The following is a 24,008-nucleotide window of genomic DNA, read 5'->3' on the forward strand; positions in this document are numbered from 1 at the left end:
CCGTGGATAGCATGGGCAAATGTTCTAGGTCCTGCACCAGAGATTGAGATACCTTGGTGAGGTCAGAGACAGACTGGGACATAGCAACAGCCCACTCCGGAGGAGGGGGAGTTACCTCGTCCTGGGCGGCAGGGGGGGGCTTGGGGTGCCAGCATGGTGGGAGGCTTGCAGGTCGAGCAGAAAGCAGTTGTCAGACCCGCGGGCCACTTAGTACTGCAAAGAGCACAGGCGTAATATGTGACTGTGTGAGAGGGACGGACAGAAAACTCCCTGGGTTTGGGCATATGTGCCTAACCAGGAATACTGCAGAGGAGGGAGCCTGTGTGTGTGGAGGTGCCAGAGCAGGGCCTACCCGGTCTGAATGGGCACGGTCCCGTATCCCCCGTCGGAAAGTCCGGAGCCGCGGAGACCGTAGCAAGGCTGCGGTGATGAGGCAGTGAGACAGAATGATGCTGCCGGAGCCAGAACAGAGAGCAGCGTGGAGGGGCGGGGCAGGAGCAGAGCGTGCTGCCCTGAGCAACCTAGGGGCGCTAAAGCTCCGATAGGCAGAAGGGATGGGGGCGGGCTTAGGAACTCGGCCGCTGATAGGCCCCCGGGATAAAAGTGGGCGTGACAGAAGAGTCATATTGCTCCTTGGTCCTGATTGGCTGGTTTCCGGGAGGGGCTTATACCTGCCGGAAAGAGTAACACCCACTCCAAGCTGCCCACCGACAGAGAAAGCGCGGGCAAAAATGCCACGCAAAAAAGGACAGAGAAGGGGGGGGGCTGTGGGGGACGCCATACTATTGTGAGTCCGAGGCCCCCGGTTCGTTTCCTGAGGTCTGTGAGGAGGGGGGGGCGTGGCCAAGCGCTGCTGTAAGTGAGCGTCGGCGGGGAAATGTGATGCCCCCCTTATTATCCCAGGATTTACGGGGCTCGCTGGTAGGCATGTGCCATAGCTGAGATGTGAGGGACCTGGGGCTGAGGAGGCAGCAGGGAGGGATTGTACCTTTCCCGATGACTCTTCTTCCTCTCTCCCTCTGAGGATGGTCACAGGAGATCCTCCGTGGATAGGGGGGATCCTGGCTCTTCCTCCTTCCCGCACTGACCGGTCCTGGACAGTGCAGGAGACGGTGTCAACCCCAGGATCTGGGGGAAGGTCACCGTAGTGACCACCGTCTCCCTCCCAGGCCGCTCCGAGGAGGGGGCTGGGGTGGGGACTGGGCAAGGACTGGCCACCGAGAATCACCCTGAGACACCCGAAGGTGACAGGGGATAGGTCCTGCCCAGCGGGTTCGAGAGTGGGCGATGTGGGAAATGCCACACTGCTCTCTCGGTCGCTTGAAAATGGGGATAACAGGGGACGCAGTGTTCCCTGTTAACCCTGAAGAGCTGTATCTGAAAAATAAAGAAGAAACATTAATAAAACACAACAGGGTTGGATCAGTAGGATCCAGGTCTACCTCCTACAGACACTAAGCTTAAACTGGTGAGCTTGGTGCCTGTAGGTGGGTGTATACTGCGGAGGAGGAGCTTTTTTCTTTTTTTGCCTAGTGTCAACCTCCTAGTGACAACAGCATACACCCATGGTCTTGTGTCCCCCAATGAAGCGATAAAGAAAAGCCTTTTATGACTCCCTTCTACCCATAGATAGAACGTGAGAACATTGAATGTGACCATCTCTGGGTCCATCAGGAAGGTGCAGGCTGTCTCCTGGCTTTTCGCACCTCTGCACAGGCACAGACACAGAAGGTAGACTCTGAAGGAAAGTGACCATGTGGGAGATTCCTATGGATGCAGAGAGGACTACGTCCAACGTTTACATCTATTCATGGGCTGCATGGGGGCTTGAAATGAAGATCTAGGGTAAGAAACCTCTTTTAAGCTTTCCATTCACCTCACCACTCACCTGTCCTGCTGTAGCCCACCACCTGTTCCCCTGATTCATCCAGCCTTCCTTTCCTCCTAACAGAGGCCTACTCAGAACAGAAAGCCCCAGCCCAAAGTGAAGAAAGCCGAAAAAGAAGTTGCGCACTGGAAAGAAGAGGTCAGACGAGGTGGAGGACAGGAAATGGGCTGCAGACCTCTACAACGGAGCAGCCAGTAGGCCACAATTTTTCTGAATTCGCCCCAAGTGAATTGCAAACAATTTTGATTCAGAAGAATCTGAATATCTTTTGAAATGAGAGGTCTTGAATGTTCTGAAACAAAGCTGCTCATCTTCATTTACACGAGAAGAAGAGGTGGCAATATTGAAAAGCATACAAAAACTATATTGAATACAATATTGAAAAGCATACAAAAACTATATTGAATACAATATTGAAAAGCATACAAAAACATACAAAATGGCTGCGAAAGCCTCATCCTTAAGGCAATACTTACACACAGAGTCGGAACCAAACTGGACAAGTTGACGTGTTTAGGGGCAAACATGTGAAGTTGCTGCAAACACGAGATGCCCTGGGCCTGGACCAAGCAGTCCGGATTCTCCTGCATCACAGAGCAGGCTAGCAAGCAATGGTCCCTTTGTGTCGCCACCAATTCCCCACTGCCTACAAAGTAGAGAAGACACCACATTACTCACAGTCACAAAACAAACAAAACTGTGAAAATCATACAGAAGTAATCACATAGAATATTCTAGCTCATTAAAAATGATAAAATCACTGCAGTTAACAAAGTATTGACTGTAAAAACACGATAATAGACTACTGAAAAAATATCTGAATTATCAAAAAGTGGACATCTGTAGCAAAATATTATTTTCAAGGTTACAGACCCTGATGCTGCAGTAAAATACTCCAAAACATAATACGCATTACTAACATACAGAGAATATTTTATTAACTTCATACAATGTTAAAGATGATAGGTTATGGCAAAGGCTGCAAGGATCCACAGCATCAGGAAATTCTTGTCTTCTTCCTAGGGCTTGTTCACACCTGCATTTGAGGCTCTGCCTCAATTTCTATCAGAAAAGTCGTGATAGATAGATAGATAGATAGATAGATAGATAGATAGATAGATAGATAGATAGATAGATAGATATAGATAGATATATCTATCAGAGTAGCATGCTGGTAACATGCCAGGCCTCAGGTTGAGATTGGACAGATACAGTTATCAGGATCGGCCCTCAGAAGATCAATGTCACCACCAGCTTAATGCTAGCAACGTATGGAGAGCAGATGCCCATTACTGAAGGACAGAATGATTATCAAATAAAGTAGCTAAATGGCTAATCCAAATTTATTTTACAGCCACTTTCTACATAGTCCATTTTCACAGGTTCAAAAACAATTGATTGATAAATTGTCGCATGGTCCAGAATGACCTGGAAATAAAAGGGTCTAAGGTCAATTCTATGTTAGTTGTTCATGGGAACTTTAAATACTCGGTCCAAAGAGGTCTCCATACATGTGAAGGAGACCATGATTAAACTAACAAAAAAAAAACAAAACGATAAATTCTAAAAAAAAAAAAAAAAAAAAGCCTTGAAGACAACTCAATCTCATGAGTAGAGACAGGAGAGATACTGGCACAAGTTACCTTGGAGTTCTGGCCCAAGTGTATTCAGAAGAGCACTCAAGCAGCGGCCTAAGCTGCGATGGACCTCTGCATGTGACGGAGGAGTGCTAAGCAGTGCGGTCATAAGAAGTGACAGTGTCGGCTCTATATGGGTATAATACAGGGGTCCTGAGGAATCAATGACTATGGAAAGGGAGTGCAGGGCCCAGGTCTGTAAAGAAGACAAAAGCAGATACAACAAGATATCGGTATTAAAGGGCTTTAAAGGGGTTAATAGATCGTGGAATAATAATAATTTCCACAATTGGAGGTGTTAAATAAAATGTTCCTGTGCTGGGATAATGTTATAAATGTGCCCCTGCTGTGTACTGTGTAATGGCTGTGTCTGACCGTGCAGGAACATGGTGTGATCATACCACATCTCCTGGTGAGGGGATGAAGCAAAAGACTATACAGACAAGACAGCGGATAAAATAAAAACAAGCACCTGTGACCTGTCTGTATACTCGCTTTTGCTTCCTCTACATGTATTTGAAAGCACATTTGAAAGTAATTCCTTATCCATAGGACAGGGGAGAGCTTTCTTTAAACACATGGGGTCCAGCCATAGGGACCCCAGAAATCCCAGAAGGGGTGTTATGCATCATCCCATCAAATGGAGCGGTAGTGCTTATCCTTTCGCTATGGACCCTTCAGTGATCTGGTATATCCGGCAGTCTAATAGACAATGAATGGAGTAAAGGTTGAGCATGGGCACCTCCAATCCATTCTCATGGATATGACTATAATGACTAGTTGTGCTGATACCGTACAGTAATGTTCCAAAAATACCATATTTTCTTGGCTATATTTAAAGAATGGTTCATGTCATTTTAAGCTTGATAGGTTTTCTACTCACCTGAACTTCAGGAGATGTGGTGTCTTGAGACAATGAATGCAAAACAGCAACACAAGATGCTAAATGTTGGGTAGAACCAATCCCTCCAAGGTGCCTGTGCAAAGACCCTAAGGCTAGGGAGTGACCAGTTCTGGCCACCACATCTCTAGCTACCTTCAATCTAAAGAAAATCACAAAAAGAATGAATTTCAGACACACATTAAAAGAAAGGAGACTGACGTAATATTTTAATGACCCCAAATCACCTACTTGTCAAAGCTTGCTTGAGCTAGACTAGATGTGTACAAAGGTTCGGACACTACATGGGCCAACCTGGCCATACATTCTACAGCAGCGCAGCGCAGCCATGGGTTTCTACTCTCCAGTGCTCCTAAAATCAGGGAAAGGCATGGTCTTCGGGTTTCTTCAGGCCCTAAATTAATGTGGTTGGAAGCCAAATGCTGCAGAAACAAGAACAATCGGATGTAAAACCCTCCTCATAGATAATATTAGATCATAAATATGCATGGAGGCAAATGGCCAGTCTCTTACTAAGCTTTGCAAACAATAACGGGAGGAAAACTCCATTACATTGTTATCGTAATGTGACTGGAATATCTAATTTTACAATAAAATGATTGTTAATGTTGACTTCGCACAACAGACATGTTTTGTATAGAGAAGTGAGCAGAAATTGTAGTAGATTTATATAAAAAGATCAGCATCAATGTCCAGTGCTCCTACGGTCCAACCTGTTGGTGATGGTCCCTGAGCAAGAACAGTATGTGGCGCTTTGCAGTCCAATAGCGCATCATAATACAACCTTTATGTGTAGTGATAGAAGGTGCTTGCTGATTGAGGGTGGTAGTTGCCTTCCTTACCTGTTGGGCCCTTGGGTGACCGCACAAGTTGCATCAATGATATGTCCATTCCTGCATGGCCAGCACCATAGTGGCATGCGATGGCTGCAGCCAACAGGTGAGTAATGTCTTTTTTTGGACATATTTCTTTTTCTTACACATGCTATATTTTGTTTCTTTTTCATTTTATGGATAATTCCTTTAAAAAAAAAATGCCTTCTGCTTGCAGGCAGTCATAGGGTAAGCCTAGGAACTTACTGTATACTATTGATATCCTAAAAGTACATTCACATTGCGTTCCGGCACCCGTTCAGTGGCCCCGTCGGGGCCAACATCCAAACCCCCCGCAAAACAGGATTTGGACATATGTGCCGACGGGCCATAGACTATAACAGTGCCGACAGAGTGAACGTGCGCCCAGCCGTGCATCATTTTCTGGTGTAGACGCCTAATGGAGACGGACACTCAGAAGCAGTCTACTACATCTGAGTGTCCACCTCCAGTAAGTGTATATGCAACGATGCACATCAGAGAGCACGTTCGCTCTGCCGGCACCATTATAGTCTATGGCCCCGTCGGCACATATATCTGAATCCCGTTTTGCGGGGGGTCAGACATAAGCACCAATGGGGCCATTGAACGGGTGCAGGAACGCTATTCAACACAATAATTAAAGATGTAAACTATACCAGGAAAGCAACTCTCCGACTGCAATGAAGTTATCTAAAATGAAAATATTTAGCATTTAATGATGCATCAGGACATTCATTTTCATGCATCACAGTTATTCCACTATTTTCATGGGTTCACTTACTTTAAGGAAGCAGCGCAAAGCAGACAAAGCCGATAACTGGACGCTCTGCTGACGGAAGCCCTTTGTCTGTTTGACAGAATCCACCAACTGCTCCAATATCTGAGTTCTGCAAATAACAGGTTTCATTCTCAATCTTACAAGATGGACTTGATGAATGAAATGTAATAACTCCCCCATTATTACCTCTGTGACTCCGGCATATTCGACAGCAAAACTCCGAAGAGTGAGGCAGCGGATTGAATGACGGTAAAGGTGGGCGGCAGAGGGGTGGGTACGGATTCTCCTTTGGAGGGCATATGATAGATGGCATGGGGGTCATACTCTAAACTACCACCAGGAATGCCATTACTGAGGAGAAACTGTACAATAAAATGATCATTAGTAATGACCAAGATAAGAAACAGGTTCTATTATATGTGCACTGACTCAATGTTCCCAAAGGGAATGTCTCACATGTTATGTTTCAAGAAAGAGATTTAATTTTTTAGAAGAGAAAAAAAAAGCTTGAAGCGGATTTATGGTTTCAGAAAACCACTGTACCTAGGCAGTTGGTTTAAAAAAAAAAAAAAAGTGCATTACTCACTCTCACCAGGTCCAGCATAGAGTCTTGGTGGCTGGGGTGTGTTATTGTCTGCAGCGCTGACGTCACATCACAGCACCTGATCAGTGAGCTCAGCGGCTGAGCAACCAGTGACCTCTACTCTGGTAGAGCAGCGGAGCTCATTAACAGATTGCAGTGATGTCAGCCTTGCAGACATTAGACAGCGGCGGCGAAGACTCAATGTTGGACCAGGTGAGGGTGAGTAAAATGCTGATTTTTTTATTTTTTTTTTAAACACACTGCACCTGAAGAGAAAAGTAAAATAACCCCTTCAAAAGGTGTTTTCTTTCTTCAATTTTTTTATTTATTTTTGTTGGCCGTGCTAAAAATAATAAGGTCATCTAGTGCTTACCCTCCACAGGGCCAACATTGGGTCTCCGCCGCTGCTTAAGTTATTGCGTACAAGCTGCAGTGATGAAACGTCACATCAACAACGCTGCAGTCAATCACTGAGCTCAGCAGTTCATGCTATCTACACTAGGAGAACAGCTGAGCCCAGTGCAGCTTGTACACAATCACTGGAGCAGTAGCAGAGAAGCAGTAATGGACCTGGGGAGAGCAAATGACAGATCATTTTATTACTTTTAGCATGGCCACCGCGAATTTAAAAAAAGTTGACAAAGAAAATCCCACTTAAGTTTCTATCATAAATGAATCGATATTTGATAGCACAGGCCCACGACGATCACCTGCTCTTCTATAGCTCGGTGATCGCTCTCCTGCAGCGACGGCCCCAAGAGGATCAAGTCATCAGGATGACAAAGTGCCGGCAGCAAGAATACAGCTCCGCTGGGCGTGTAGTCAGGAGAGGACAGATCTGCAACCAATTCCTTCATAATTGCACAAAGGCTTCCTGATAAAAGAGGAGAGTAGTACAGCAACTCTAAATGCACTAGGTAGCATCGCACTGTTATAAAGGGTAACAATAAATCCCCATACCTTCATAGGACTTGGGAGGCATCAAAATTAGCAACTGGTAAAGCCTTTGTCTGTACAACACAGAGCAAGCCTTAAGGGAGTTTCCATAAAGTTTCTGTAGATTGGGTAATCTAGAAAGGAAGAACGTTTAAGAAAAAACAAGATAAAATACAGCAGCACATTAAGAAATAATAGAGGGGGTGAAGAAGGCGGCTCAAAAGACTAGAATAATAAGGGCAAATGAGAAGTGTATGCCTGCAGTAATAGGAGCTCTAATTAATATTGGAGGCACAAAAGACATAGGGTTAATGGGGAGGGTTCTTAGGAGAAGGGGTGTAGACCATTTGTTCTTTTATTACTTACTGGGCAAGCAAAGCAACGGCAAAAGGAAGAGGAGGAAGGAGCCGAAGTAAAACGTCTTCCGTGACAAGATCCCCGCAGTGGGACATAAAGCTCTGTATAGCTGGGAGAAAGGGAAGACAGAAATAACAAGCAAAAAATATTTATTTTACAATACATTAATAACATATAGATACAATTTCCACTATAATGGCAATGCTTCTATGGGGGGACTCACTCTCCAATAAAAAGCAGAGAGAGTCCCCACAGCTCCAGACTTGGCCCCATCCCTTCCATCCAGGACACATTGATTTATGGGTATCAATAAGAGTATTGTGTATAAGATTTTCCACGGGTGATGGAAGTATCCTTCGCTGCCGGATAAATGTCAAGCCATGATAGGATACAGAATATTTTGTTTTAATGGCAGCGCGTTTCAGAGTCACTCCGACTCCTTCTTCAGGACCGCCATAAATAAGCGTATTCTGTTGCTTTTAGTGAAAGACCACCTGGCCGACTGCCCAAACTATGCCCACCCTCAGCAAACAATATAAAAGAAAGTTATTTGACCATCAGTGTTTCGGCCGAACGTGCGGTCGCACTCTCAGGCCGGTCTCATATGTCCGAGTATAATAATTCATGTATGGACCGGGATTTCTTATGGGCATATATGAGCCTGTTGGGTTCGGGTCAGAAGACCCGCAGATGGTTCAGAAATGGCAGTCTGTGACGGCGGCCGTATAGTGATATACTTACCACTCATAGCTCCTGCTCGTCCTTCTAAAGTTACTTGCCAGGTGAAGGAATCTCCTCTACTGCGCTCCATGTCTAGGTCCTTAGGGTTTTGTGGGAAAACACTCTGCCAGAGCAGCAAAAGTCGTCCCAGATGAGGCTGGACCATCGCAGGGCCTGGAGAGTTGGTGAACATTACAGGTATGATTAAACATATCCTAGTGGTGGCAAAAATACAGAACTGCTAGAATAGAATGCAAAAATATGAGTTTTATGTTGAACACTGGCTTGGACTGGCCCACAGGAGACCAGGGGAATCCTCCGGTGGGCCCGCTCTTATATGAGCAGAATTTGGCACAATATACTTTTCGCTATGTACAGACAAAGGCCGCATATTACTCATTTAACAATCTGCCAGTTCATTGTTGATTTAGGATAATGTCACATTGCATATAGCTGAAAAGTGGGGCCCAGCAGTTGGTTACTGGTGGGCCCTTGGCACTCCAGTCCGGCACTGGTTGCACATACGGTATGCCTTTGTTTTTGCAGTAGCTACAGAATAATTACCCACTTAGACTGACTGATCCAGGAATATGTGTAAGCCCCTGGGCAGGTATTTATGGGCCTGTTATGGTCCACTTAGTAGAGTCAATAACCATAGAATGAGCGTCAATAATGGTTCTGTGCATATAGAACGCTGCTCTGTCTAAACAGGCCAGTGACCCCCGATCAGCTAGTCTGTAGCCCGAAGCAGCCCCTATAGAAGGGCCATTAGCCCCCAGAGTGATTGTGGATACGATAATTTGATCGTTCTGATTGCCTACAGAGAACGCCTCCTGGCAATATGGATCTTTAAGTCGGCTTAAAAATTGTGGCACGAGACTAACGAGCATTTTACTTGTTTCTCAGACCATTCGTTTAGATGGGCAGAAAGTTGGGACAGAGCGTTCCTACAAACCCCTCTTCTGTGATTATTGGCTCATCTAAACGAGCAATCAGTTACTGTCTCCTTTCTGTTTCCCTTGAAGATTGCAAAGCCTCCTCATAGCTTATAATTACTATACTTGTTATATATTTCTTTATGTTATGAATTAAAACTTCTCTGTATTTTGATATGTAAGGTACTAAGGGGTAATGTTTCTCCTTGTGGAGAGTGACAAGCCAAGAGTGAGGAGACCTATAGGCCATGCATGCTCCTCTGGGAAATTAAATATGCAAATTGCCTCTTCAGAGAGGAAGAGGACAAGAACTCTATAGCGCCCCCTATTGGAAGCAGAAATCCTAAGAGTCTATATCGACTCAGATGAGCACATGCAAAATTATCCATCTAGAAAAAAAAACAGATGATTTTTCATCTACTTTGTTATCCGTATGTCTGTTTTGTCCATCTGTATACTGGATATGCATGTAATAAAAATTAGGAAGAGAATTCTCGCAGTAAACAACAGAGGGCGCCTCTTTTCCATTTTCCTCATATTTGAAAGCATCCTGAAAGTCATTAGCAACTCTTTAACGAGCCTTGCAATATGAATTAGGATAAAAGCCAAAGCAGAATTTAAATTTGCAGACAATTTGCATATTTAATTTTCCAGAGGAACATGCATGGCTTACAAGTCTCCTTACTCTGACATGCCAGGCCTGGCTTGTCACTCTACACAAGGAAAAACGTTACCTCTTAGACCCCAGTCCAGAGCCTCTCATCTAGCCAAATCAGATCTCATACTTTGCACTGATGAGGAGCAATACCCCGAAACACCGTGTCTGCAAATTAAGATTCTGGTTTTGGCTTTTATCCTAAGTCATGTGACAAGGCTCATTAAAGGGTCCATATTGACTTTTAGGATCGTGGCTTCCAATAAGTGGAGCTAGAATTCTAGTCCTCTCCCTCTCTGAAGAGGCAATTTGCGTATATGTAAAGTAATGATGCTATATGAAAAATAATTAAAAAAACAAACAAATGAGACCAAAAAGAAAAACTAAATTCATAATAAGCCATGCTGCAATGTAAACAAGGGCATTTCCCACCCCAAATATGAGTTCTCACTCTGTAAATGGGGTGCCTTGTCTCCTAGATCAGAAATCGTTAGCACTTCATATTGTAATAATGTAAAGGAGTCTTACCCAATGTCATTAGGGAGGAGATGAGGAGCCAGCCGGCCTGTACCCTGTGCATAGAAAGGCGGCTGTTTTGGTTTGCAGAGCAGAGCAGGTCTTCAGCCAAGCTCATTATTACCTAAAACAACCATGATAAGACAGCTTGATGTGATTGTGCCACGCGATGGCCACCAGAAAGCGGTGCACTACATTTTTAAACTTTAAAAGGGGTATTCCCATCTCCAAGATAACATTCCAATATGTATTAAGTGTAATAATAATAATAATATTAGCAAATACCTCCTATTAGAAATATAGTATAGTTCATCTGATTTGCTATGTCGCTTACTCCAAATGCAGGGCATTGCAGTAGCTTAGGTATCCATGGTTACAACCACTAGCAACTAATTGTTACTACATGAGTGGTCGAAACCGTGGATGCCTAAGCTACTGCAATGCCCTGCACATGGGGTAAATGACATAGCGAATCAGAAGAACTATACTACATTTCTAACTGGAGGGATTTGCTAATATTATTATTATGGTCGTCTGACAATGCTTCTGGAGCAGGAACAGACCTCTGGAGGAGCCGGCGCTAGTTCCACAGAAGCGCTGAAGGGGAGTATGCCAACATTTTTTTTGGTTTGCTTGTTTAAGCACATCCATGCCTGAAATAATTACTTTTTTCTAGATCGTATTAATGTTCATGGACTTTGGATATGGCTGCGGCTACACAAATTTGACAATTCATTGGTTAGTCCCAATTTTACCGATTTGATACCAGCAACAAAGTCCTGAGATTATGAATGGAGTAGTTGCTGGACATGCGCACCATTCATTCTCCACAGGAATGCTGGAAAGAGCCGGGCATTATACACCGCTATCTCAGGCGGTCCGATACAGAATGAATGGAGCGGTGCTGTGTCTGTACAGGTACCACTCCATTTAGGCTGATCTCTGTACAGTCCTATTCTCGGGATCGTTGGGGGTCCCAGTGGTTGGACCTCCACCACTCAGCCTAAATTCTAAAGATGTGATCTGTTCTGTAAAGTCATGTAACTTGCAGCTGAGTTTTGTCTGCCATGCCTTTCTTATCGATCTATCGGGTGCACAACAGACCCCTTTACATGAAACATTGGCACAGGACTGCAGCTGTTGTGTGTAGCCTGAAGCACACCTATGGCCCATAGATACATGCAGCCTGGAGGTTCTAGGTGGCAATCACCGTTTTGGTAAGCCATACCTACCTTACCTTTACCCTGTGGCACACCAAGTGGACAGAGTCTTATGGAGCCAAGCAGGCCAGCTGCTGCCAGGCTGTACCCACTAACGGCCTCATGAGAAGACTTCAGTGCTACCAGGCGCTCCGTGCAACGATCTAAAAGAGGAGCTGCTAGAGAAGGCAGAGACACAACCACACAGCGGAGGCACCAAGAGGAGGCTAAGCGGGCACCTAGACTAGGGTGGAGGGCTACAGAGATCACAGTGTCCAGGACCCCTAAAAGACAGAGGGAAACCAGCAATGAAGAAATCCGGTGTTAGTCTTGACAAACATGACGACAAGCACCAAATTAGCCAACACACAAGGATTACCAGGGCTGGAGTCTCGCAGCAGAGGAGCAGCGGTGGTACCCAGTCCTAAGACAAGATCCCCAAGCTCCTGCAGGGCACAGACCAATGCATGCTGGCCGGCAGTAATGTCAGTAGGACAGGATCGGGTCTCCATGTTACCGTCACCTAACACAGCATCTAATGAGACATAAAACAGGACGAGGAGCATGCAATTAAAGGGATAGAGGTCACCAAAGCAGGGGGTCTGAAATCATGACATCGCAAACAGAAGTACATTACTGAATAACCCTTTCAGAATTATATAATAATTATGTACTTATTTCACAAACGTTATAATAAAAATGCACGCACTAATGTCCAGTACCCAGTCAGCGGAAGATTGCAGAATTGATGCGGATTTTACTATAAGATTTGCAAGTTCACAATGAATTCTGCAAATCAAAATGACACAGTGCCTATTTAAAAATCCACATCGCCTGCCAATTTAACATAGTAACATAGTTTTTAGGGTTGAAGGAAGACTAATCCATCTAGTTCAACCCATAGCCTAACATGTTGATCCAGAGGAAGGCAAAAAAAAACCATGTGGCAAACACTAAGCTCCACATTGGGGAAAAAAATTCCTTCCCGACTCCATACAACAATCAGACTAGTTCCCTGGATCAACGCCCTATCAAGGAATCTAGAATATATAACCTGTAATATTATACTTTTCAAGAAAGGCATCCAGGCCCTTCTTAAATTTTAGTAGTGAATCACTCATTACAACATCATGCGGCAGAGAGTTCCATAGTCTCACTGCTCTTACAGTAAAGAATCCGCGTCTATGATTATGATTAAACCTTCTTTCCTCCAGACGTAGAAGATGCCCCCTTGTCCCCGTCTCTGGCCTCAGAGTAAAAAGATCAGTAGACAGGTCTTTGTACTGTCCCCTCATATACTTGTACATAGTAATAAGATCACCCCTAAGCCTTCTTTATTCCACAGTAAATAACCCCAAGTGTAATATCCTGTCTTGGTATTGCAGACCCCCCAGTCCTCTAATAACCTTGGTTGCTCTTCTCTGCACCCTCTCTAGGTCAGCTATGTCTTTCTTATACACCGGAGACCAGAACTGTACACAGTATTCTAAGTGTGGCCGCACTAGTGACTTGTATAGAGGTAAAATTATGTTCTCCTCATGAGCACCTATGCCTCTTTTAATGCATCCCATTATTTTATTTGCCTTTGCAGCAGCTGCCTGACACTGGCCACTAAACATGAGCTTGTCGTCCACCAATACACCCAGGTCTTTTTCAGTTACAGCTTTGCCCAGTGTTCTACAATTAAGCATATAATTATACATTTTATTTCCTCTGCCCAAGTGCATTACCTTACATTTATCCCCATTAAAGCTCATTTGCCATTTATCAGCCCAAGCTTCTAGTTTACATAGATCCTCCTGTAATATAAAATTGTCCTCCTCTGTATTGATTACCCTGCAGAGTTTAGTGCCATCAGCAAATATTGAAATATTACTCTGTATGCACCCTACAAGGTCATTAATAAATGTTAAAAAGAAGGGGGACCAATACTGACCCCTGTGGTACCCCACTGTTAACTGAGACCCAGTCTGAGTGTTTTCCATTAATAACCACCCTTTGTTTCCTATCACTGAGCCAATTCTTAACCCACATACATATATTTTCCCCTGTCCCCATTGTTCTCATTTTATGTATCAACCTTTTGTGTGGAACCGTATCAAAAGCTTTTGAAAAGTCCATATACACAACATCCACTGCGTTTCCTTGGTCCAGTCCGGAACTTACCTCCTCATAAAAACTGATCAGATTAGTCTGACAGGAACGGTCCCTCGTAAACCCATGTTGATATTGGGTCATGAGGTTATTTTTCTTCAGATACTCTATATAGCATCTCTTAGGAAACCCTCCAGGATTTTACCCACAGTAGAGGTTAAGCTTACGGGTCTATAATTTCCAAGTTCGGTTTTTCTCCCCTTTTTGAATATTGGCACCACATTTGCTATACGCCAGTCCTGTGGTACAGACCCTGTTATTATGGAATATTTAAAGATTAAAAATAATGGTCTATCTATGACGTTACTTAATCCTGCAGTACTCGCGGGTGTATCCCATCCCGGCCCGGGGATTTGTCAACTTTAGTGATTTTTAGACGCCGCTGTACTTCCTGCTGAGTTAAGCAAGTGACATTTAATGGAGAATTTTTGTTATCACTGATCATGTTTTCTGTCATGCGATTTTCTTGTGTAAATATGGTTGAAAAAAAATAATTTAGCATTTTGGCTTTTTCCTCATCCACCATTTCACCCAGACTATTTTTAAGGGGGTCAACACTATCCTTTTTTTAGTTTTTTACTATTTATGTAGTTAAAGAATATTATGGGATTATTTTTACTTTCTCTGGCAATGAGTCTCTCTGCCTCAATCTTTGCTGCCTTGATTTGGTTTTTACAGAATTTATTTAATTTTCTGTATTTATTTAATGCCTCATCACTACCTACTTGCTTTAGTTCTCTAAATGCTTTCTTTTTGTCACTTATTTCGCCACTTACAGCTCTATTTAGCCATAGTGGTTTCCTCCTATTTCTAGCATGTTTATTCCCATAGGGTATATACTGTGCACAGGTCCTATTCAGGATGCTAATAAATGTCTCCCATTTGCTTTGTGTAGTTTTATGTCTCAGGATATCGTCCCAGTTTATTGCACTAAGATCATCTCTCAACCATTGGAAATTTGCCTTCCTGAAGTTTAGTGTCCTTGTAACCCCTCTACTATACATTTTATTAAAGGTTACATGAAAACTTATTATTTTGTGATCACTATTACCCAAGTACCCAAGTGACCCCCTACTCGTATATTTGATATGCGGTCTGGCCTATTGGTTAATATTAGGTCTAGCAGTGCCCCCCTTCTTGTTGGGTCCTGAACCAGTAGTGAAAGGTAATTGTCTCTAATAGTTGTCAAAAAACTATTACCTTTGCTGGAACTACAGGTTTCTGTCCCCCAATGTATTGCAGGGTAGTTGAAGTCCCCCATAATAATGACTTCTCCTTGAGTCGCTGCTTCATCTATTTGCTTTATGAGGATTTTCTCCGCTGCTTCCATTATTTTTGGAGTCTTATAACAAACCCCTATCAGTAATTTATTATTTTATTTTTTTCCCCCTCCCCTTATCTCCACCCACAGGGACTCTAATGAATTCTAATTCCTCCATTTTGTTGGTGAGGCTTCTGGCATTAGTGTACATGCATTTTATGTATCTCTCTGTACCTCTATTCCTTCTTACTTTATTGACTGTTCTAACCCCACCCCCAATTTCTTTATTTGTGCCCAGGTCACTATCTGCACTATCTTCCCCACCTATAAAATGAATACCCTACCCCCCCCAAATCCCTAGTTTAAACTCTCCTCCAACCTTCTAGCCATTTTCTCCCCCAGCACAGCTGCACCCTCCCCATTGAGGTGCAGCCGGTCCCTAGCGTAGAGTCTGTAGCCAACTGAGAAGTCAGCCCAGTTCTCCAGGAACCCAAATCCCTCCTTCCTACACCAGTTCTTGAGCCACTTATTTATCTCCCTAATCTCCCATTGCCTCTCTGGCATGGCAAGTGGTACAGGCAGTATTTCAGAGAATACCACCTTGGAGGTCCTTGCTTTAAGCTTGCAGCCTAATTCCCTGAAATAATCTTTAAGGACCTTCCACCTACCTCTAACTTTGTCATTTGTGCCAATGTGCACCATGACCGCTGGGTCCTCACCAGCCCCTCCCAGTAATCTGTCAACCCGATCAGCGATGTGCCAGACGAGAGCGTCAGGTAGGCAGCACATTGTTCGATGATCCCTGACTTTGTGACAGATTGCCCTATCTGTTCCCCTAATAATTGAGTCCCCCACTACCAGCACCTGCCTGGCCTGCCCTGCTCTCCTATTTCCCCCCTTACTGGAGTTGATACTACTCCTGCATCTTTCAGAGGACATCCTTGCTGCAGCAGTGCTACCCCTGTACAGACACCCCCCTCATCTGCCAACTTTGCAAACTTATTGGTGTGTGCCAGCTCAGGACTAGCCTCCCTGGCACTCTTCCCTCTACCACCCTTCTAACTGTCACCCACCTAGCTGTCTCACTGTCCTGCAGCTCCCGACTACCACTCTCCCCCACATCTACCCCAGTGAGCAGCTGTTCAGTAAGCAGCAGACTCCTTTCCATATTGTCTAGGGATCTCACTGTTGCCAGCTGCTCATTTAGATACAGTACCTGGGCTTCCAAACACACAACATGCTCACATCTCACACAGCAGTATGCACCCACGACCGGCTGTTCAAGGATTGCATACATGTGGCAAGATGTACACTGGATAGCATTGTCAATAATGAAGCTCATTTCCTAATGGGGATTGCACTAGACAGAAATGTTAAGCAAAAAGAAATGTAAAGAATTAATAAAATACAGACAGCAATTCAGTCCAAATTCCTCCCTTCCAAACTACCTGAATCCAAAGTCACTGAATCACAAGTCACACACTTACTTGCGTTTGCACTTACGCTCCGGTCACACTTAGTTCGTTCACACTCACTAAGGAAGAAGATTTAGGCTGTGTGCCCACGATGCGTCTTTAATGCGTTTCCGCAGCGTTTTTGCAGCTGCGGAAACGCATTAAAAACACATGGTAGAAGGGCAGCAATGTTCTCCAATGATAATCCGCATGTGCTGTGCACATGCTGCGGAAATTTCCGCTGCGCATTATCATTGCGGAAAAAAAACGCAGCACTACCAATTATTTTGCGGAAGCCCTGCGTTTTCGCCGCCATTGACTTGCATTAGAACGCGCCAATTCCGCAAGCCTGCATCTGTACTTGCATAATTGGCGCGTTCTAATGTGCGGATGGTACCCGAATGTGGAGAAGAGAAGACTCTCCTCCACACCCAGGTACCATAGAAACTGTAAAAACAAGAATAAAATAAAAATAAAGATTATATTCACCTTCCGACGGCCCCCGGTCTCTTTCCCTGTGCTTGCGGGCAGGACTGAAGGACCTGCGGTGACGTCACAGTCATGTGACGGCAGGTCTTTCAGTGCAGTGTCCCGCGATCAGCTGGCAGCCATGAAGGAGCGCAGCAACACACGCCGGGCCATCGGAAGGTAAGTATGGGTTTATTTTTTTATTTTTAACCATTCTCTCGGGTCACACTATATAAATCCATGCTGTTTGCATGGATTTATATAGTGTGACCTAGTTGACAAGCACTTTCCAAGTGATGCTAAAATCGCTTGGAAAGCGCTTGTCAATCCGCATGCGGAAACGCATGTGAATCCACATGTATTTCGCAGGAAAAACGCATGTACAATCCGCATGCGTTTTTTCTGCCAGGGAGATGCAGAAATGCTGCAGAAATTTTCTGCTTCATTTCTGCATCGTGGGCACATAGCCTCAAAGAGTTTTTTTTCCCTTTAGCAGCAATCCAACCTACAGCTCAATGCACTTCCAAAAACAAGTGGTCTGCTAATTCTCCTCCATATCGCTGCTACTGGATTTTGTAGATTATCCCCTGGGAAATCTGCTCTGTGCTGCAGATACACAACAGGTGTTATAGGGTAAAATGAATATTGCTAGTCTTGGGACCGGCTTCACACAGGGCAGATTGATGTAGTCCTTGATATTTTTTTCTAAAACTAAAAGAGGAGTTGATCAGAAGTGCTCCACGTTTTGTTCTTTACTCCGATATCTGCATGTTACAGTTTTGTTGCTTACAGCACAAAACGGCAGCCGTTCTCTCAATGTTTCCCCTACTTGACAACCCCTTCTTAAATGCTGCAGTGCCACAAATAAAACAACAACGCATACTTATCTCTGGGACCTCACTGTTGTTGAGAGGTAGGTGGTTTTATTTTATTTGTGGTACAGCAGGATTTAAGAAGGGGTTTTCCACCAGGGGAAACATTGAGAACGGCTGCCGTCTTGTGCTGTAAGCAACAAAACTAACATGAAAAATGAGATAGTCGAGTTGTGTTTGTTTGTACAGTAGGGTTCAACCCCTTTAATCCATAAATTGCAAAGCAATTTGATGTCACAGAAAGTGAAAGATGAGTGATGAGAAGATGAACTGACCACATACCCACTGATCTCATGAGCTTTTTTATGATTTCACACATCTCTCGGGCAGCCTCCAGCTGAGCCTTCTCTCCCAGGAGTTCCCCTAAAGTGGAGCTGAGGATGTAGGAGACGCAGCGTCGCGTACAAGCGGCCTCTACTGCTTTCGGCGTGGTCTTTTGATGGGACACAATGTCCAAGAGATGAGTCACGAGTACCGGGACATTTCTGGATAACCAATGGCCTCCAAGCGTACTGATAAAAATAATGTATGCCTATGGATAAAAAATTTAGAGAACTACAAAATTATATATATGCTCAACATTTAATCTTCCTGCTGAATGTTAAGGATTTTAATCCATAAGTACCTGAGTAGCCCCCAGCCGCACATGGCGAGTAGTACTGCTTCCTCCCAGCATGTCTCCACCACCTCGCAGAAAGCCAGAATTGCCACGGAAGAATCCCGTAGACAACAGGCCAAGAGCTTCCTCCAGTGATATTCTACGTGCGCTTTGCCTTGAGGGGGCTGTGAGAACAAAAAACATTTACTGCAAACCAGATCATAGGCTAAAAAGGAAGAACTGATAACATCACACAAAATTAGACTACAAATAAAATGGAAATATCTCACAATTCCCAATGAAAGGCCCCAGCCGGTGACTCTACCAGCACAATCTTATGGTGGTCCGAGTCAGAAGTGCGATGGAGCCTCTGGCTAGATGTCAGTAAAGTTTTAAGAAAACATAAATGGGTCCGGCATCCGGGGGTTAAAGGGAATTTGTCATCAGACCTACTGCTTAATTCAGCTTTTATGTTAGTTTTGTCTTACGATTGGTAATGCATTTTTATATTACAATCCACATAAAAAAAATAAAATGAGAAGACTGGTTTCCGGGGCTATTAAAGACTTGTCCTTCCTGTTCTTTCATTAAATCCACATGTACATTAGCAGCAATAGATCATCTCAGATCCCATCTTTTCCATTGAAGCGTCTCATGAGTGTGCGCAAAAGTTATTATGAAGGTAGGAGGAAAAAGGAGCAGGGTCAGCGGTGACACCGCCAGTTGTGAATAGTGGATCCTGTGCTATCAGCTGTGTACAGAGGTGTTACCTGCCATTGTCCCCTCGCCTCTGATGATAATGAGACTTCTTAAAAGTCTTTACATAAGAACAGGAAGTTAAGAGACTAAAATAAACCAGCGGCCAAGGTGGAAATTGTAAAATTTCTCATGTTTTAAGTAAAAAAAAACAAAAAAAACATTAAAAAATAAAAACCAACATTCCATTTAAAGCAATAAGTCTATTCCATCTTCATGAAAGCCACAGTGTAAAGCAGCATTAGTGCAATGCAAACACATACAAGCTCCAAGTGCTGCACTCTAAACATGGCAGCGTGTGCACTACCATGCTGCTATACACTATGGACGCCATTCATCAGGGCCAGCGGTGTTCATGAGGGTCTTGATGAGGGGACATGTTGGAGTCAGATGCTCCTGATTAATGCAATATACGAATCTGGAGCGTCTGATGAGTGGCGTGCACCAGAAATCTTACTCTAGTTAGGTCCTGGCGTAGGGAACGCCACAGCGCATTATGAATTACACGAGGTGGTGTCATGCCCCCTCCATCCCAGAAACTGGCGTGAAGATGCTAAAAGTTGCAAAATTTAGGTTCAACTCCGAGTGCCTAAATTTTAGGACTTTACAAAGCTTCAGATTTATCGTTTTAACCCTCCTTTTTTTCTAAATCTGCAAGAAGTATTACAGAGGCAGCTGCAGATGTCACTGAAGGAGAGGGTATGACTGAAGTGACCTTCCAACACCATCATCAAATGTGACCATACATGTGCAGTCACCGCCTCCAACGGCCTCTGTACTACGGTCGCTGCCTCCGTCAGTCAGATCGGGATACATTTTATGCTTCACCAAAAGTCTGATCTAACCCTTCCCTGCCTGTTCTCGGCATAAGGATGGGCACTTCTCCATCCCAAAACAAAAGAAAGATCATACGGGCGCGGTTTAGACTTTTCACAATCGCTTCCAAGTCTCTGGGGAAGCCATTTTGGGGAAGATGACAGATGGGGGTGCGGATCTGACAGATGAAGGCAGTGGTAGCAGAAATGAGGACATTCGTTATGGTGACCATACATTAGAAATGCACAGTTACATTTAAAGTTGGAGGTGGATTTATAGTCAAGATCTATAACATACACTCCATAATGATGAACATACAAGACAGAATTACAGACGGTGAACCCCAATACCCAGACGTATCACTCACATGTTCCATGCACAGCCCTTGCGAGAACCTTTCCCAAAAGGCGAGAGACTCCCAAACGCACCTCGTAGCCGCTTCCTTCAAAGGCTTTGAAGCAGAGAGAGACCAAGCTCTCAAGGTCGGAGCCTGACATGAAAGAGGCTTCATTTTGAAGAGCCAGTAGACACTGCAGAGAGGATTGTGGGAAGCAATTAGAACGACATGCACCCATATCTTTACGAGACAGACCCACGGGAAAAACCTCAAGACAAGGTTCACATTAAGATTTGGTGTTCTGTCTTTCTGCTCAGTTGTAGAAAAGGAGAATGGGAACAACCGCAAGAAGCTGATCTGTCCTACGAGCAACAAACGGTGCAATGCTGACCCCATTGGCTGGAATAGATCCAATTTGGGAGGCCAGCACTTTACTCGGAAAAATTATACACCATTTGCTTTTTCTTCCAGTAAAAATGGCAGTACTTACTGACAAGTGCGAGCCAGGGTTTAAAAGAACAGCAGACGTGAAATATTATCTATGGATCAGTGAAGAGCACAAGTGCTCGCTACTCAAGTTTGCCGAGGGTGCTCAGGAGTGCACCGGGTATCGCAGGTGCTCGAGTGACATGTTCAAATCCCCGCGGCCACATGCTTCAAAAACATGTGGCCATTTCCCGTGTATGTCAGACAATCTACACATGTATTGTGGCTGTCTAACAGCCACGAAACATGCAGCCGCGGGGACTCGAACATGTCACTTGAGCACCCAGCGGTGCATACCCGAGCACCCTCGGCACACTCGAATAATGAGCACTTGCGCTCCTCACTACTTAGAGGTACAGTTACCTGTGCAGTTGCGCAGCGCACAGACATGGACCGATCTGTCAGACATGAGCGGGCTGCCTTGTAGATGTCCCGGTGACAGGATGAGGCAGAGGATCCAAGTCCAGCCACTATCCTTTCCAGACTCAGCATTATCTCAGTGCGTCCCTGAGACTGCAGAAGAGAAAATATGATACCGGCTTTTAATCTAAGTCCCTAATATATTTTACCATAACACAACAAAGGTGGAGTGTCTTATAGAACTCAGAATATGTTGTTCCTGCAAAGAAATTCACGAATGCATGGATCATTTCCACTGCAATGCTTCTCCATCTGGAGACGTGGTTTTGGAAGTGTATTACAATGATCTTTGAACTCCATAGCTGCTGACCAGCACCTTATATCCAGGGCAAAAACAGATTTTGAATGATGATCTTTTACTTTATGGCAGGTACAGAAGAACTGGATGCTGCCGGATGTTGCTTTTAATTAAAAAATGTGGATGTGGTGGCATATATCCCAATAAGTAAGAAATAAAGCTGTACTATGTAACGCTATAGCATGCAAACATGAAGTATATGAAATTGGAATTGCATTACTGCTCTAGAAAATAGGAAAAAATTAAGATACTTAGCGCATAATTTGGACAATTCATGTGTGCCTAGCAGCCAACGACAAGGTGATCCTCTTTGCTGGGAACCTAACCTAATATGATATCTCTCCTGGGCTGATCGCCTACATTTATATGGGTAGATAGGATCCTGCTGTGAATAAAACCGCCATAGGCTGATGGGTGGAGTGCTTAGTCAGAGGGCCTATGTATAAATATCAAAAGACTGACAGTCACTTCCAAACAAAAAACAGGTGTGTACAGGTGCTTAATAAGAGTAGCCATCTCCATATATAACCAACAAATAAAGTTGCACCAGTTTTCTGTTTGCATGCTATAGTGTTACAGAGTGCAACTTTATTTGTTGGTTATATATGGAGATGGCTACTCTTAGTAAGCACCTGTACACACCCGTTTTCTGTCTGGAAGTGAAGGTCAGTCTTTTGATATATCCCAGTAAGATCGGCATAAAGTCTGCATCACTTAACGGGGTTGTTCTGGTTGTACAAACTCTATTACTCACCTCCGCACTTCGCAGAACTTTAAGTAGGTTGCTGACAGTGTCATTGAATGTGCTTCCTAAAAGACGACCCAACTTATGGTAAAGTGACCCAAGACACGCAACAGCAGCACTGCAATGAAAGAGCAAAGGGCATTTTCATATTGATGGCAGACACTAAAGCCGGCCATACACATTAGATAGCTGCACTGGAATGCTCCACGTTCCTGCTGTCTCTAGAAGAGAACAATCATCTGGCGGCAACTTATATCCTCGCCGAACAAAAGGATCGGAGACAGAATTCCAAGAGCTCGATATTTCTGTCCATCAACATCAACTGTCGGGAGAACTCCTCCCCCCATCCCGCTGAAATCAGCACGTCTGAACGACTTTATTCAATTTTCTGTTTTTAGTGTGGAATATTGAAAATGTAAAGTACTAAAAAGTTAAAAGGGGAAAAAAAAAAATTGTATGCCAAAGAGAACACAACACAAATGGCGTAGTCACACAATAAAGATAGGTTTCAGGACCCAGGGATACATACAGCTTGTTTGGGAGGTAGCTGGGAGAGTCGTCCTTGCTGCGGATCAGCTCATTGCATTTATCAATAGTCTCATACACACAGAAAGTGTCTCCTGTGCTGTAAACCACGGCCAGATTGTGAGCCAGCAGCTGACGGACTGGGGGACCCGGAGACCCCATCATTAGCAAGGTCAACTGCTCCACCAACTGCTTTTGATTCTGTTTTACTGCAGCCTGAAAACAAAACACAGATTTCAATGAATTAATGAGCAAATCTAATAATGTCTGCAAAGAATAACCATATTCTACAGCCAATCGGTCAGAAATACATACAAGCTTATACAAAATTTAAGACACCCTAAAGGGGATGTGCAGGACTGCGTCACTGATGACCTATCCTAAAGCTAGGTCATTATGATCGACACCTGGCCCATTGAAGTGAATAGGAGCTGTTCTGCATTACCCAAAAGCTGCTGCTGTGCACTGTACCGAGCGGCGCAGTGCATAGAGCTGCGCCCCATACTGAGTTGCACCGCATACCGAGCTGCGCAGTGCATGGAGCTGCGCCCCGTACTGAGCTGCACCCCATACCGAGCTGCGCAGTGCATGGAGATGCGCCCCGTACTGAGCTGCACCCCATAACGAGCGGCGCAGTGCATGGAGCTGCGCCCCATACTGAGCTGCACCCCATACCGAGCTGCGCAGTGCATAGAGCTGCGCCCCATACTGAGTTGCACCCCATACCGAGCTGCGCAGTGCATAGAGCTGCGCCCCATACTGAGTTGCACCGCATACCGAGCGGCGCAGTGCATGAAGCTGCGCCCCATACGGAGCTGCACCCCATACCGAGCTGCGCAGTGCATAGAGCTGCGCCCCA

At 44.5% G+C, this 24,008-nt stretch overlaps 1 protein-coding gene across 2 annotated transcripts in view; it reads right to left on the reverse strand.

The window, feature by feature from the left end:
* Positions 1 to 24,008, reverse strand: part of HEATR5A (HEAT repeat containing 5A) — a 68,639-nt gene that overhangs the window by 39,015 nt on the left and 5,616 nt on the right. For both annotated transcript variants that reach the window (XM_073639070.1, XM_073639069.1), the window contains exons 2-20: positions 23,154 to 23,365; positions 22,634 to 22,742; positions 21,525 to 21,674; positions 20,706 to 20,868; positions 18,794 to 18,951; positions 18,451 to 18,700; positions 12,339 to 12,494; positions 11,993 to 12,243; positions 10,773 to 10,884; positions 8,676 to 8,828; positions 7,944 to 8,043; positions 7,602 to 7,711; positions 7,352 to 7,515; positions 6,245 to 6,420; positions 6,062 to 6,167; positions 4,658 to 4,848; positions 4,409 to 4,568; positions 3,532 to 3,721; positions 2,365 to 2,534 (exon numbers count right to left, since the gene is read on the reverse strand). In XM_073639070.1, coding sequence (XP_073495171.1) covers positions 2,365 to 2,534; positions 3,532 to 3,721; positions 4,409 to 4,568; positions 4,658 to 4,848; positions 6,062 to 6,167; positions 6,245 to 6,420; positions 7,352 to 7,515; positions 7,602 to 7,711; positions 7,944 to 8,043; positions 8,676 to 8,828; positions 10,773 to 10,884; positions 11,993 to 12,243; positions 12,339 to 12,494; positions 18,451 to 18,700; positions 18,794 to 18,951; positions 20,706 to 20,868; positions 21,525 to 21,674; positions 22,634 to 22,742; positions 23,154 to 23,365 — 3,081 coding nt within the window. The remainder of the gene's footprint in view (positions 1 to 2,364; positions 2,535 to 3,531; positions 3,722 to 4,408; positions 4,569 to 4,657; positions 4,849 to 6,061; positions 6,168 to 6,244; positions 6,421 to 7,351; positions 7,516 to 7,601; positions 7,712 to 7,943; positions 8,044 to 8,675; positions 8,829 to 10,772; positions 10,885 to 11,992; positions 12,244 to 12,338; positions 12,495 to 18,450; positions 18,701 to 18,793; positions 18,952 to 20,705; positions 20,869 to 21,524; positions 21,675 to 22,633; positions 22,743 to 23,153; positions 23,366 to 24,008) is intronic.

This window comes from Phyllobates terribilis, unplaced genomic scaffold (assembly GCF_046119375.1).
Source record: "Phyllobates terribilis strain yellow unplaced genomic scaffold, ASM4611937v1 Scaffold_7__3_contigs__length_470593459, whole genome shotgun sequence".
Taxonomy (NCBI): domain Eukaryota; kingdom Metazoa; phylum Chordata; class Amphibia; order Anura; family Dendrobatidae; genus Phyllobates; species Phyllobates terribilis.